At 41.3% G+C, this 16,909-nt stretch overlaps 1 protein-coding gene across 1 annotated transcript in view; it reads left to right on the top strand.

The window, feature by feature from the left end:
• Positions 1 to 11,457: 11,457 nt before the first annotated feature.
• Positions 11,458 to 16,909, top strand: part of COL25A1 (collagen type XXV alpha 1 chain) — a 421,681-nt gene continuing 416,229 nt past the window's right edge. The window contains exons 1-2 of the mRNA XM_067568260.1: positions 11,458 to 12,634; positions 13,549 to 13,618. Of these exons, the coding sequence (XP_067424361.1) occupies positions 12,320 to 12,634; positions 13,549 to 13,618 (385 nt within the window). The 5' untranslated portion in view covers positions 11,458 to 12,319. The remainder of the gene's footprint in view (positions 12,635 to 13,548; positions 13,619 to 16,909) is intronic.

Below are 16,909 nucleotides of genomic sequence, written 5' to 3'. Positions count from 1 at the left end.
TATACGATATTCCAGTCCTCCTCCGTATTGGCAGTACCTCCAAACTTTGTGTTACTAGTAAGCTCCTTGCAGTTGGACAATTCATCTTTCAGTATGAACCATTGTAGTCTCCCCTTTAATCAGTTTCTTATCCACCTTTCAATTCTCATATTAATCCCCATCTTCTCCAATTTAATAATTTCTCATGTAGAACTGTATCAAATGCCTTACTGAAATCCAGGTAGATTAGATATACTCCATTTCCCTTGTCTAAAAAATCAGTTATCTTCTCAAAAGTCTGGTCTTCTCATTCCATTTCTGACTGTGGTTCGACACTCATTTTTGGCCTACTGCCAAAGCTGTAAAGCTGGCATTAGTGAATGTTTGAGACTCTGAAAAACTCAGGGTAGATCTTTAACTGTTGTGAAGTGTTTGATTTCACATTCACATGAACAAAGTTATAGAAAGTGGATTTCTTCTTAGGGGGATTACAGACCAGTCAGCTTAACTTCAGTACTGGAAAGACAGTGAAGAAAATAATTAAGTAATCAATTTGCAAATAACTAGGCTTGGTCTACACTTACCTGGTGATTCGGCGGCAGTCACAGGAGTTACGCAAGCTACGCAGAGTAGCTTGTGTAACTCCCGTCAACTGCTGTGCTTCTCTTCTGCATGCTGCCTTCACTGCACTGTGCATCATCACTTGAGGGGGCGGGTTAACAGCGTTGATTTCTGGATCGATTCAGCGAGTCTTCACTGACTGCTCAATTGATCCAGATAAGTCGATCTGACAGCAGTGACTTTGCCGCCATCAGTGTAGATGTACCCCTAGAAGATAATAAGGAAGAAGAGAAGTAAGAGAAGTAGCAGTCAGCATAGATTTATCAAGAACAAATCATGTCAACCAACCTAATAGCTTTCTTTGACAGGGTAACAAGCCTTGTGGATAGGGGGAAGTAGTAGAAGTGTATATCTTGACTTTAGTAAGGCTTTTGATACTGTCTCGCATGACTGTCTCATAAACAAGCTAGGGAAATACAAGCTAGATGGAACTACTATAAGAAGGGTTCAAAACTGGGTGGAAAACCATTCCCAGAGAGTAGTTAGTGGTTCACAGTCCAACTGGAAGGGCATATCAAGTGGGGTGCCCCAGGCAGGGCCGGCCATGGACCAAATGGAACTCCAGGAGAGGAACATCTTCAGCGCCCTCCCTCCATTTGTTAAACTTTTGAATACCTTATTTTTATTGCATTTGTAGCCCATTTCATAACTTTGATCCATGATTTGCATTCATGATTTATCCTTGTCATGTAAGATGACACATTTGCATGCTAGGACCTGTAAATCTGTATTTATTCATGCCATATAAAAATTTTGTTTCCACTAAACTTATAGAAACTTTTTAATTTTAAGAATAACTGAAATGTACTAACTTCAAGAAATTGAACTGTGCACCATCATTGGGTGGCCCAGTATTAAATAGTGTTACAGTGGGTGACAGTCTTACAATGTTAGGCCTAGTCCTTGAGTTTAAAAAGTTGTTTTTCTTTCCTATGCCCTCGTGAATTGAAGCACAGAGTCAGAGAGATCCAAAGACTGGCCAATGGCATTTTCAAGTGATAAAATAGCCAGCAATGGCAGTCTCTCATTGGCCAGGAGCCTGATTTTAATGATCCTGAGTTATGAAGAACTCTGCTCACCACTCACGACTGTGACCGGCAGCATGAGCAGAATCCTCAATGCTAGTCACACATTAGGAAAAATGTCATTCTGCATCAGGAATGAATTGGAGAACTTGGAGTGGAGAGTGCTTCTAATGTGACAAAATCTAACAGATATTGTCTAGTTTGACATAATGTCTTTATCATTGACATACAAACATTCCCCATGTGTCAGCATCCGGTGAAAGTCCGAACAGTGGTTCAAGAATGGTTTCCTGTCTGCTGGCAGCTTACTAAGGTCATACAAAACCCCCCAGGTCTTTTTGTGGTGCTTCATTTGCCTGAATCTTTCTTTGATAGACACTCAACCATTATTAATGAGCGAGCAAACAACTATCTCATGAATTTTCCTTCAGAGATGCCCATCACTTTATCTTTGCCCTTATAACCAAACTCTTCTTCCGATGAATACGAGTTTCCTTGAAGACAGGTTCAACTCCTAAGATTTCCATTATTTCTTTGGCAGCAGTGATGGCATCTTCAAATCCAAACTAAATCAAGGCAATTTCTCATCATGGTAGTAACAGTCACATCGACTGAGTTTGTTCATCGACTGAGTTTGTAATGCCTTGCTTACGACGTTTACTTGGAACACGATATTGTGCCAAACCACAACCGAGACCAGAAATTGGAAGTCAGTGATTTAATTTGCCAAGCTTTGCACCTTGTTTTGGATTCTGGCCTTGGCTTTACTTGAGTGCACTAGTTCCATCAGGATGTCATAAATCTCAGTAACTTGGTACCTTACTGGCCTTACACTGTTAATGCAGCTCTCCCGGGGGCTCGAGGAAAATTAGTTCTCAGAAAGTCTGGAAAGTTCCATGAGATTCTACAAAGGTCCAGAACATTCTAGGAGATTAGTGAAAGATGAATCTACATACGGAATATCTGAAACATTTTACTTCAAACATTCTATTTTCCCTTTTGTCATTAACAACAAAATCAGCATCCCAAGCCTGGCACCCCAGGCACCAGGAGGTCATCTGGGTTGCCTGCCCCTAAATCTGGCCCTGTCCAGAGGGATTGGTCCTGGGTCCAGTTCTGTTCAATATCATCATCAGTGATTTAGATAATGGCATAGAGAGTACACTTATAAAGTTTGCGGATGATACCAAGCTGGGAAGGGTTGCAAGTGCTTTGGAGGGTAGGATTAAATTTCAAAATGATCTGGAAAAACTGGAGAAATGGTCTGAAGTAAATAGGATGAAATTCAGTAAGGATAAATACAAAGTACTTCACCTAGGAGGGAACAATCAATAGCACACATACAAAATGGGAAATGACTGCCTGGGAAGGAATACTGCAGAAAGGGATCTGGAGGTCAAAGTGGATCACAAGTTAAATATGATTCAGCAGTGTACCACTGTTGCGCAAAAAAAAAAAAAAAAGGGTGGGGCAAGCAAACATTCTGGGATGGATCAGCAGGAGTGTTGTAAGCAAGACACAATAAGTAATTCTTCCACTTTACTCTGTGTTGATAAGGTCTCAATTGGAGTATGGTGTTGCCATGGTGCCCGGAATGGCTCACAAGGGAGAGTGCCAGTCTCAGGTCAGATTGTCAGAAAACAGGGTAGACACTCCCAAAATGATAGCAGAGATGGTGACTCTGCTTAGTTCTTCTCCATAAGTCTTTCAGAGCTTCCCAAAATGGCTTTGAGGACCTGTCTCTTGTATCTGGAATTCTCCCCTTCCCCCCCACAGCATCCAAATAGATTAGAGATGCAGGATCATTCCCTTGAATCTGTATTTATAGAGCTTTTTCACCTAAAGCAAACTGACAAGTGTCTTGACTCATGCGGGTTTTGATGAGTAGCACCTGCCAATTGAGTTGTGAATGTCCATTGTTGAACATGAAATGACTCTTGCTTTGAAGTTAACATTCTACTTTCTATGTATTCACAAGTAATCCAGTTATAGTAATATGCATAATGTAATTGCCAGCTATTCATTATAATAGGGATGGATACATGGGAACAATATAAGTATCCTTCATTAGTATTCATAAAGTTTTGCACACTAAGTAAATTCTCATCCTGATACCAACACACATTTTGATCTAGGGTTATTTACTACAGGACATGCATAATAGCAAATAACCAACAGGTTCTAGTCAAGCCTAACAATTCAGTTACATCTTACAAGTGAATTGGTTTGAACATACCATGACCTTTTAACATACTTTTGATTTTTGTTCGCATGTGAGTGAATTAGCCTGCTGGCAACCTGTGGAAACAGCATCCCAGGTGTCCAGTTCTGGGTGCCACATTTCAGGAAAGATGTAGACAAATGGGGAAAGTCCAGAGGAGAGCAACAAAAATGATTAAAGGTGTGGAAAATGTGACCTATGAGGAAAGATTGAAAAAGTTGGGTTTTTTTAGTCTGGAGAAGAGAAGACTGAGGGGAGACATGATTACAGTTTTCAAGTACATAAAAGGTTGTTACACAGAGGAGGGAGAAAAACTGTTCTTGTTAACCTCTGAGAATAGGACAAGAAACAATGGGCTTAAATTGCAGCAAGGTAGGTTTAGGTTGGTCATTAGGAAAACCTTCCTAGCTGGTCAGGGTAGTTAAGCATTGGAATAAATTGCCTAGGGAGGTTGTGGAATCTTCATCATTGGAGGTTTGTGACAGCATGTTAGACAAACACCTGTCAAGGATGGTGTAGATACTTAGTTCTGCCTTGAGTGCAGGGAACTGGACTAGACGGCCTCTATTGTATGATTTTTATTTTATTTTATTTTTACTCTATGAATTTGAACAAAAGTGATATACTGATTGTGGATCTCATTTTAGTTCAGCCGGTTTGTACCTGTAGATTTAGGAGAGCAGCTGTCATTATGTGGAAAAAGGAATCCTGCAAAATATATTGGAATCCAGATGCATATTTGTATCAAGTTTGCAAAAATACCAGTATGGTTACAGAACTGATAAATGCAGTGTTATGCTCATGTGACCTAGCTGCCTCTAGTCTGAAGATGTCTGACTAAAATGTTCAAATATATTATGTGTGCATGTGAAATGTACTTATTTAAGCATTAAATCACAAGCATTAGCCATCTGCTAAGTATATTGATATGCTGTATCATGTATTCCCTTCTTTAATATAAACGCTCATATTAACCTTCAATGACAGAAGGCAATCTGTTTGGATAGACAAAACTGCAAGGTTTTGCTAGCTGTGGTTTTTTTTGTTTTTTTCCTTCCTGAGGCAACGCTATACATTGTACAGAGCTTAGCAGTACTAGGTCATTATACACTGTTGTGAATGCATAGCACAAGCAGCTCAGTGAGAAATATGATAATATGGTACTCAGCATGAGAGGGACTTAACAAAACAGAGGACATGCAAAGAGCAGTCCAAGATAGACATGAATAGCAGAGTCTTGTTTGTGTCCTACTCCTCAGTGACATGTCACAGTGCAGGAAGGATTCATCTTCACAACACGAGGTGGCCATTAAGTGATGCATAGCACTAAAGTACTGGATGCAGGCTTCATTAAGGATTTTGTTTGTAAAAATATGTAAACGTTGATATTGAACCTAATTTGGGATATAAATGGTACAATTAATCCCAAATTAAGCCCTGATTCGGCAAGGTACATAAGCCCATGTGTAAATTTAGGCACGTGAATAGACCCATTGACTTCAGTGGGATTACTTAAGTACTTAAAGTTACATACATGCTTAGGTACCTTGCTGAACTGGGGACCGAGTCTTTTAGAGCCTCTTGACACAGTGGGGTAGTGTGGTCTACCGGGCTGTGTTTTCTGAAGTGCACTAACGTTTTGCACGTGAATTGCACTCCTGGGGTGCATTAACATAGTGCTGCTTGAAACAGTACTATGGTAAAGTGCACGAGGGAACCTTCAGTGCACACCAACAGGGTCTACACAGACCAATTAATGTGCAACTTGTTGGTGGGCTTTGGAAATCCTTGTACAGCTCAGTGTCAACAAGCTTTTAGATCTGCCCTACTGGCCAGATCATGCACTATCTTGTCTCAGCCACACAGACATGAGCTCTGCTAGTGGGCCTGAAGCCCACGGGTGTGGCCCACAAAGTGCACAGGGAAATGAAATGTGCATCCGGGTGCACTAAGAGGTGGCTAATAAAAGCTTCCCTTCCCTGGAAGAGGATGGTAGTTATGCTACTGCATTTCCTTTTGCTAGCAGCTGAATTTCCCACTGGGTGTGTCTGGCCTGATTGGTACTGGGCAAGCAAATTGCACTTCTCTGCTTTCACAGAGGTGAATCAGACTCAATCAATGACAGAAACTATATGCAAATTGCAAGGGGTTGGTGGTTTGCAGCATTTTGTGGCAAGTCTCTGTGAAATGCATGTTACTGTTTAGGTGTCATGTTGCAGTTAAAAAGCTGGCATGGGATCTGCCTCATGCCATGAAAAGCCACTTCCCCTACTACAAAATGTGGAATATGATAACTTGGGAGTGTAATAATTCATGGGCTACAGTGTTGAGGACAATGAATGCAAAAAAACCCAAAAGAACGACGACAAAACGTCATAACTCCTGAGTGTGATTTCCCAGCCATGTATCCTGTGAATTAACCTTAAACCATGTGAGAAGAAGGGGAGATCCTCTCTGGGGGGAAGGTGTGTGAAGTGGGGGCAAATAGAGAAGAGTGGAAGGAAGAAGCAACAGCCTGGATCTAGGATTCACATCCATTTAATATATAAATCCAATTTAACCACAGCAACATTGGAAATATGAGGCTAAAAGTCCATCTAGAAGTTTTGGTGACTACATTAACTATTTAAGTTTCACTCTGGGTGTGGAATCAGAGCCCCAAGGCAGAATACCAGACCCAAAATTTATAGTTAACTCTTGTTTAGTTTGTCTCCTGCATTTCTCGACCATAGATACAATATGTTGCCTAAGCTCAGTGTAGCCTGTAGTTTCAGCAGACGATTGATTATTTTCATTAGAAGCATACAAGAATAAATAAATCAGAGGTCTATGTTGTATCCAGTCATATACTGATCATCCAGAATGAGGCACACTGTGGAAGTAAACATATGGAAATAAATTTAGACACTAGCCCTGCCTGACAGAAATGCATATCTGCAAACCCCATCCACATTTTCAAATACAGACATGTGAAAATCAAACAGTAGCATTTGATATAAATGCCTCTGTCCTGGTCATATAGATATGCTAAAATGTGCCACTTAGAGATTTGAATCTTCAAAGGAGTCAGAGAGCAATGTTGCCTTCTGTCTTTGCATACCATCAGCTCTACAGATCTTATTTAGAAATCTCTTCTTCTTCTTTTTTTTTTTAAACTGCCTTTTGAATTTAGCTGCTGCAGATCTGGGACTTCTTCTATTCTACCTGTACAAGTAAATAGCTTGCCCTGTAATATCTGAGGTACAGATCTTATTTCAAACTGTCTTATTCTAGTTAGTGGCCAAATACAGAACAGATGCTATAAATGTTCTATAATCTGAATGTAAATAGAATACACTTTATCTGTGATTAACAATATCTGAGGTACAGTTATATTACTGTTATATTACTGCTATATTACTGTTCACCCACGAACTGCTACCTGTTTCACTACTGAACTGTTTGGACCCACTTATCCCTTGTAATTCAAAAACATGATACAAACACTAATAAAACACCACCACCAAATAAACTGGGAGGTGAGGGGGTCTTTTAAAGCAAAAATGAAAAATAATTTCTTCTGTATATATAACAAACTCAAAATCAATATGGAAAGCTGGCTTCAGTCTTGATGATCACTCCAAATAGATGCAATCTTAGCTCTGACATCATGATGGCTCCAAAATAAAAACAAGGCCCACTGGCATTGGGAGGGTTTCAGGTCCTGGATTCGTCCTGTAGCTTGTGCAAAAAAAGCAAGAGAAGTGTCATGGCCTGATCCTGTTGGTCTAGTGCCCTCCAATCCAGTGAAGCGTGAGTATCTCACATATTTAATGGTTATCCATTATGTTATATTCAATATAAAATGTGAGAATACACTTACACACACTGAACAGAAAGACTTCAGTATCAGGTAGCAGAGGGTAAAAAAATTATTACAGTCATACACCCATTGTTACGTTCTCATCCATACTGACCCAGAGTGCACTAGTTGTGTTTGTTCCATACTTGCTGCCTCGCTGCCCACACGCTGGAAGCAAGACTTCCCAATCTGGTATTAGCCACATGGCGGGCATGGGCAGGTGAATGAAGAAGCCTCTATTTGGAAAACCACCCTGATGGCTTTTCAGGCTCTTTCTAAAAGAGAAACAAAAAGATCATCCTATTAATATGCATTTGCCCACAGTCACACAATTGTCTGTTTCACGTTGTCTGTTTATGTTCATATGGTAACCGAGCCAATAGAGATTTAAATTCTCTCTCATCTTTATCTGTTGCTTTCTGGACAAATATTTTCATAAGCATTTGCAAACAGCATTTTGTATGACAACCCATTTCTGACCTAGGATTTTGTAATTAAGAAAATATTGCTTATGTTAACCACAGCTGGGCAAGAGATTTGTCACTGGTCTTCTCTTTGTCTTTTGCCTTTGTCTTTTGAGGGTGATGTGAGCAGAAGTAGTTTCACGAAGGCAGAAAAGGCAGGGACAACATGTATAAGGGGATGGCTAACCTATAGCATAAGGGGCATTTTAGGTATCTGTGAGTTGAAGGGGGCTGGTCTTTGATTTGACAACAGTAGTAGTCCTTATATGTTTTGGGCAGCAGAAAGTTAAAGGTTTCTTGTGACTTTTCTGGATATAGGTATGCGGGACACATGGTATGAAAGGTATCTTGTCCAATACGAACGTGATGATCTGGATTGCTGAGCATTGTTTGCTGACCTTTAGAATGACAGATGTATGTAAAGATACAGATGTGACTTGTTTCACTTCTAGAGTGGAGTATTTTTTGCACTACCCTATTTTAATCCAAATTTAAGATGGTAGGATATGGAGCAGGGATGCACAAATCCCTCTCTTTAGCCAAACAATGTCCCTTTTCATATGATACCAAATCAGATATGATTTATGGACAATATTAACCCCTGCTTGGGGCATGGAAGGATCTAGACTAGAGAGAGGCTGTTTCTGCACTGAAATGGAAATAAACTGCCATTACCATCCTGGATCTCAAGGGGGAATTTCAACATAATCTACATGAAGCAGCACCTACTATTGATACAGTGCAAAATATAGTAGAATACTCTTTGCCTTGAGAGAGGCACAGGAATGATCTTGGCTTTAACAGTGGCTTCCTCAATCAATCAAGTGTCCTTAATCAAGACGCTTAACTTCTCTCTTCCTTAGTATTCCCAGGTGTAAAACAGATAACAAATGCTTACTTACCATGAGGAGGGGGAAGGGGCTGTTGTGGTGATTGTTTCACATGGTCAGGTTATGCATTGCAAATAATGTTTCTTGGAAATTTAGTCCTCTATTGCTAACAAATAGTTTGTGAACTAAGCCTTAGAAAATATTCATTATTCTGTGTTGACTGAATAGTTTGTGTGATTTTGACCTATGTGGGGTTTATAAACTGTTCACTCCAACTGTTCACTATTTATAGCAAGTGACTGATCACCTAAAATCGCATGGGATTAGTTTTGGTCACTGGCTAAGTACCTAGAACTTTAAAGGAAAAAAATCCAAAACAAATGACAAATAGCAAATGACTAACTATAAATAATACACTTCTGCTACAAATTTTCTGACAAATAATTGTTTCTGATAAAATGCACAAAGCTGTTGGGATTGCAAACATTTTCATGATACTGGCCACTGTTTGAATATTCATAGCCAACAAATGATTCCACAAAAACAAAACAAAATAATCCTCCCCCACAACTTGCTGCTTTTGTTTGTGAAAATATTCGCAAATCACTTTCTGTACTGTCTGACCAATTCTGTTAATCTGTTTGAAGTCAGATTGTGGAGTCCTTATTTAGTGCAGTGTGCATTTTATCATGTGAGTAGTTCCATTGTCTTTGCTAGGAATATTCATGAGAATAAGTGCTCACTAGGGTGAATAAGGATTCTACTATCAGAGTCTTTAGTGTCTGAAAAGTTTATGTGCAAGAAAAGTGCTATATAAGTGCTAAGCATTTGTTTTAGTCAGCAGCAATTCTCACAGCTACATTGTGGTGAAGCTAAAATGGGAACCAAAACACAACAGGTAAATGCAGTGTTAGCAGAAAGGAGATAGAGAAAGAGAGCACAAAAACTATGTCTACACTGACAGCAGCAAGTTTGCCAATGTCAGATTGATTTTTCTGATCTGATTGAGCAGCAGTGATGACCCAGTCAATAGATCCGGAAGTTGATTTAATAAAACTATGTCCCAAAAAGTGTAGCGCTGTGTCGACGGGTGTGCATTTGCCATCAGTGCAGTGCAGTGCAGTGCAGTGGAGATGGGACACTAAACGGAAGTTATGAAGTTGATGGGAGTTACGTGAGCTACTCTGAGTAGCTTGTGTGACTCCCGTCGACTGCTGCTGAATTTCACGGGCACTGTAGAGTAGACCTAAGTTAGCCCCTAGGTCATGTGGTGATTCATTGTATGTTAATGTTTCGTTTCTAGCCATACAAAACAGGCATAATGAAAATCCATTAGTGTATGTGCAACAAGGAGAAGCAAGTTGGTAAAGAAACAGGAAAAACAAAACAAAACTCCAATACCTAAAATGACTACATAAGCACAGGAAGAAGTACAGATGTCTCATGTGATACAGAATTTGTGTGTGGTTTATGCGTCTACCTTGAAAAAAAGAAGCATATTGAGTATAGGCTTTACATGCTCACTTTGCAAATGGCAACACAATTGTATTTTTCATTCTTAAAAAAGGGTCGTGCACCTACTTTAGAAATGGCAACAGTAGAGTAATAAATACTGTGAAATTCTACATATATTAATGAATTATATATCATACCTGTCTATTCATCCCCTGTGAAAAGTAGGCAAATATTATCACTCCTATTTCTCAGACAGGGAAACTGAGACACAGAGCAGTTACATGAGGGGGCATGGTATCGGGAGTCAGAATATGACTTCTGCTCCTAACTTGGCCACCAAGAGTATGCCTACATTCCCATGAAACACCTGCAGGTGTTTGCTACCTTGGCCTCCAGGGGAACCCTTCCGCCTAGGCCAGATCCTAGGGCCCTAGATCCAGCCTGAGGAGCATAATCTACAGTGCAGTTTATAGTCCTGCTAGTCTGAGTCAGCTGCCCTAGGCCAGGTGCTGCTGTTTTATTGCAGTGTAGACGTATCCAGAAGGCCCAGGGCGATGTGGGCAAGTCCCATAAAGGCTCTGTGCCTCAGTTTCCTCAGCTGTAACACAAGGAGAATGATGCTTACCCAGCTTTGTACCTGGAGTTGTGTGGAGGCGAAAATGCTAACTAAGTATTAGACGGTATTCAGTAGTGTGAGTGCCCAGAATTTCACACGGAGTTTGTTGCCGAATCAGGCATGGAGCCGCTGCCCTACTCTGTCCTGAAGCCATAAACCACGCAGCTACCCACGTGGACAATGCAGAGTTCTACACTGCAAGGTTCTTTTCGGTCGAGCCCCGGGGAACCCGAGCCTGCATCAGAAACGAGTGCCCCATGCTGGCCCCGCGTGGAGCAGCCTTTACTCCATCCCTCCACTAGCAAGTGGCCCGTCCGAGCCTGTTTAGTCTAATAAACGGTCGAGCGCAGCCAACCAGCTTTGGGTGAGCGATCCGGGATTCTGCATAAATTATGCAAAGCGCCGAGCGCCCGGTCGTGCCGCTGGGTGCGGGGCTGGCCGATCTCCCCTCTGGCTAGGTGAATAAATTATGCTAATGAGGCTCGGGAGGTTCTGGCGGGGGGCTTGGAAGAGGCGCGCGTGCAGTGCAGCAGGAGCTGTGGCCAGTGCGGAGTAGGAGAGGGGGAGCGCCGGGGCGGCTGCTGCTGCTGCTGACACACACGCGCGCACACACACCGTGAGGGATATTCAGGGCTCGCGCACCCACAGACTGAGGGCTGCGAACACGCCCGGGGGAAGCCGCGGCTGCAGCCACTTGCATGGTTCCCCTGCGCCTTGCCGTGCTGCAGCTCTTGAACGGAGCCTCTCCTGAGGGTGCGAGCCGCCGACAGCCGGGTAGAGAGGAGAAGGGGGAAGCAACAAGTTCGTCTGCTCCATCTCCGGGAGGGCGACCCCCTATCGTCTCCCCGTGCACCTGAAATAAATCTCGCTGACAAGTGGACGGGCGTGTGCAGACGCCACTCTTGGGAGACTTCGCAAAGAGGTTTCTCTAGGCGAGTCCCGGGGGGGTCTGCAAACCCTGCTGCTTCGTTTTGGTCTGGCTGGTTTTTGGATCTCGGCCTCCCGCTCTGCTGGATGGTTGATTTCTGATCCCTCCTGGGGTGTCCTGGGGAGGCTGGCAATGAAGGCTCTGCTGCGTGCTGTCTCCTTGCATTGAAAGCGTGGAACCCGTTCCTGGGCTCTCTATTTCTTTATTTTTTCCATCTGTGTTTTTTTTTCCTTTCTTCTTTTTTTTTTTTGTTTTTTTTGTTTGCCTCTGTGAACTAGTTGCCCCCTCCGAGGGGGCTGGGGGCGAAGAAAAACCGTTGCATCTGCAGGGTGGAAAAGCATGTTGGGGAAAAGCCAAGAAGCCAAAGGACAGGATGGCAACGGGGAGCCTAGCTGCCTGGGGGGACAGCGCTGCTGCCCTAGCTGGACTCTGCCCTCCAGTTCGCTGCTGGCTGCTTTCCTGTCAGTGGTGTCTGTAGCCTCCTGTGTGTATCTGGGGGTGAAGACCAGTGATCTGCACGCAAGGGTCTCTGCCATTGAGAGCGCCCAAGGGGACTTCTCTGCTGCGGCTGCTTCGTACCAGCTGCTGCCCGGCTTCTCCTTGGATCAGCTAAATTCCGTGATGCAGGAAAAAGTGGAGCGACTTCTAGCTCAGGTGTGGCAGACTTGGTGTTTGTTGTCCGTGGGTGTGGACGTGGGTGGGACTGGCACGTCCCGTGCTGGACTTTTAATTAGCCGTTGCCAACATGAGTTTCTGCCTCACTGAGGTGAGCAAACCTATTCCCCAGCATTTATGCTGGAAATGAAAGTGAGGGGGGCCACAGGTAAAAAGGCTAGAAAGAAGTATTGGCACTTGCAGCAAAGTGAAATTGCCAAATGCTTGTGTGGCTGAGGGTAAAGGAGAACTCGAGAGACAGGGACTCACTCTTGCCCGTGTCTAAAAGATAATATGATCTCATGGAGTTTTAGGGAAATCCTTTTAGTTGAGTATTATTGATCCTAATACATGCTTTACTTGGGGTGCATTGGATACAAAAGCATCTAAAGTTAAGGCTTGAAAATAAGTCCTTGGATATGGCTGTTAAAGTAAGGTCTGAGTTTCAAAGGGCTGTCATAAAGATCTTTCTATCCATTTGGCAGCAGTTGCTGAAATAATGTGATAGAGTAGTTGACCTTTGTGTATAATGTTATTGACTGACTGTTCTCTCATCTGACACACCCAAGTTTCTACATTTATTCCATATGCCCCAGATGCTATGTGGGGAAGAGGGGATATTTTGTATGGAGATGTAAAATTACACAAGTAAAGCAGCGATGGGTAGAAACTCAGTTGTTTTTTTCTTTTCTTTTGGTGTATGTATGTGTGTAAAATGCTCCAGTTGTGGTGGAGGTGTATGGATCACTGATACAGTTTGAATCAAGTCCAAGTAGAGAAGTCATCATTAGTTATGCAGTCTTTCAAATAGTCGTAAATCATAGTTTAACACATGCAAGTCTATAATCCTGCCTGTAATGGAGTGAGCTTACCAAGTTTACCAAATTTGCTAATGTTTCCCCTTTCCCCCACAGAAATCTTATGAGCATTTGGCAAAAATAAGAATAGCAAGAGAAGCGCCTCCAGAGTGCAACTGCCCAGCAGGTAAACAAGAACAGCTTTGAAATGTTTCCTTGGAGTCAGAGGATTTTGACTTTTTTTCTTTTTATCCTCTTTCTGTCAGGCACCCATGTAATAACAGCACATATTAAATATAAGACATTACTTTTAATAAACAACTGAGTCTTAGAGAGAGGGTACAGCCCAGAGCGATAGCCTGTTTTCTTCCTGTATGGCGTAAGATTAGAATAAAATATTCATGAAGATAAAATTAGAGGAGGGGATGCTCAAAAAGTAAAAAGTTTAACAAAGCATACTTAATGAGAAGAAATATATTCCCTGTATGCCTCTGGCTTTTTTTTGAAAAGGAGAATGCAGTATACTAAGTACATGCAACTTCAGTGTTTGGTTTAAATCTGCCCTAGTATACCTATGAACTTTTCAGGTATTTGTTGGGGTTTTTTCTTCATCGTGGGAAAAAATGATATTTTAGAAAGTGACTGTCTCATACTGAATATTATTTTAAAGAATGAGGTCCTTACTCAGGCAATACTCCCAAGAACTTCAGTGGGAGTGTTGTTTGAGTAAGGATATAAGGGTTGAGCCCTGTGGTAGTAGGATCAGTTGCTTGCGGACCAATCCGTAGTTTTATGGTCCTTTTCTGTGTGGTGTTCTCAACTACTTGTGGTCTGGTGCTATTTTTTAGGTAACTGCTGAAGATTAATTTTATTTTATTTATTAGATTTGTTGATATATACAACAGGCCATTTTGTCTCCTCAGAAGTTATGGAAATAGTGCTAATGTTCAATAGGTGCTGTAGGAGCATTGGCACAAACTGTGTGTGGTGGCGTACTATGGATGTACAGTATGCTATATATATATTGTTGACAAAAATGACTATTTAAGAGACGGGGATGTTGACATGCATAGAGATGTGATATAATGAGTTAATATTTGACATTGTGTTTTTTTAAATTTATTTTTATGTCAGTAGGATGTGAGACTTCAAAGTAGGTGTTTAAGGAAGAGAGAGATTAACTCATGACAAACTCATCAAATTTAGGGGATTATTGAACCTAAGGGATGAAACTCCCTTTGACAGTTGATGTAGTGTTTTGCTGATAAGCAACTGATAAGTAATTTTATTTTATTGTCCTATATAGGAATCTTAGCAACTAGCATGAAATGGGTGATATGATTGTTGGAATAGAACTGTTTAACAGAGCGCATAGAGTTATTCAATTCTTAGCTAGTTTGGGTAAGAAATATTGTATAACTTGGGGGGGGGGGAGGGAAGGGGAAGAGCAATAGTAATTTTATTAGAATCTCTCCCCCCCTCCCGCACAAAAGAGTCATGTGCACATAGCCTGGATTTGATATTCCTAATGCTTAGCTATAGAAAGATTGATGAAGTTCAAGATTTGGTACTAAAGAGCTAGGCTCTCCACACTGTTCTGCTTACACACACACAGATGTATTCCATGATCCTGAAGCATCAAACAGTTTTCTCTTTTCATGTTAACTATTTAAATTAATCTTGTCACTTACCAGCTATTCTATTTTAAGGCTCAGGACAACTTCTGCCATTGTCACATTTGGTGTTATGTGCTGCTTTACTTCCTTACTACCACTAGAGCTCCACATAATACCAGTTTTTACCTGACTGCACTTTATATTTATGCAATACATTTCATTATATTTTATCAAACGGATTGCAAGCACTAGAATATTTACAGTAATCCTCACTGTAAAGCATGGCATAAATCAGATGGCATAAATCAAAATACAATATGTTGGGGAGTTTGTTTCAAATTGGATAATGTAGACCTATCAGATTAGGATGGTTAATATGAACTGGCAAGAATTATTTTACAAAAAGGACTAGCTGGTCAGAGGATTAGAAATAAGATACAGAGCTTTTTGCTTCTTTGTAACTATTTCAGTTTGGAGGCAGGTTTGTAGCCATTGAAAGTGATCATGTGATGGCTACATTTTGGACTATTTAAAATGATTTGATGGTCTCATCTTCATTCCCAGTGAACAGTTGTCCACATCAAAAATGACACTGTTTTATCAGTCTCAGCACAGAGGACAAGGTCTGAATAGACACAGACAAAACTACTGTGCCTTAGCAACTGTAGAAGGTGCTGCTCCTAGTCAGGTTTGAAGCAGACTAGGAAGGTGGGTGAGCATAGTGTACCGCTGTTGCCCATGCGGTATCTGTTCTATGTATAAAGAATTATTTCTTCATCCGAGCAGCCAATATACTTTTCACATGCACTAAATTGTTAACATTTCCATTATAAATTTGAAACTCTCTATTCAGGGAAGTGTTTGGCTTAACAGGAACGGAATCATGGAAACTCTGGGGGGTTCTGTGGCTTGGCACCTGTGAAGCCTAATCCTGATTCTGAAGAGTAAATAGTGTCTTTACCACGACTGCACAATCCCACTTTTGCTGTTCTGTTTAGCTCCCTCATTCCTCACTAGGGTTACATAGTAGTAAGATATACGACCGTTAGATCTTACTTCAAGAAGAACTTCACAGGACATGCGGAGGTGGTCCTTTAACACCAATACTCTGGGAGCAAGACAGCTGCCAAGCGGCCCTCAAGATAGCCTTCCAGCGTTCTGTGTCTCAAAGAGAAATGAAGATTATTTAAAAGTAGGTTATATCATCCTCTGTCAAAGTGAGAGAGGGAAATTCAATCTGCAGAGGGAAAGGGTGAGAATCTGATCTCTGATTTGTTGTTAAACTTCTGCACTGGTGTAGATCTCATTAACTGGAGTTATTCATCCCCTTGTGGCTGTCCGTGATAGGAACTCACATGTTCAAAGGAAAATGGGGTTTTGAATAGCTTGGACACTGAGGGAAGCCAGATTCTCAACTTTCAGAATCTGGAAGGCCATACTCATGTGGATCCTTTTTAGCCAAACAACGGGCTTAATCTTCTTGTCTAGAGTAAATAGTGCTTTGTTTTCTCTTCTAAAAACTGGATGGTTCCACTAAACATGTTTTTCTAATTATGTTTTTTTTATTTATTAAAAAGCCACACAATGAAGAGCTTGTTTAACGTCATGTACATTAATGTTTTGTTTTCAATTATGTGGAGCTAAAACCGGACACTGAACACAGGTAAATGCAATAATATTTACAGAATTTTCAAATGATAGTAGTAGGCATTCCTTCCCCTCACAAAGCAGAACAATAACATTTGAAATTTAAATGCATACTAACATTCCTCTTAAATTACCTCAGACATAATGAGTGAACCAGTGTAAGTCCTACACTTGCAACTGGCATTACAGTAAATTCTGGCAAAATGCCTTCCACC

This window comes from Emydura macquarii, unplaced genomic scaffold, assembly GCF_026122565.2.
Source record: "Emydura macquarii macquarii isolate MOO-44397 ecotype Brisbane River unplaced genomic scaffold, CSIRO-AGI_Emac_v2 contig_2863, whole genome shotgun sequence".
Classification (NCBI taxonomy): Eukaryota; Metazoa; Chordata; order Testudines; family Chelidae; genus Emydura; species Emydura macquarii.
The sequence above is the reverse complement of the archived record's forward strand: the minus strand, read 5'-3'. Positions and strand labels throughout refer to the sequence as shown.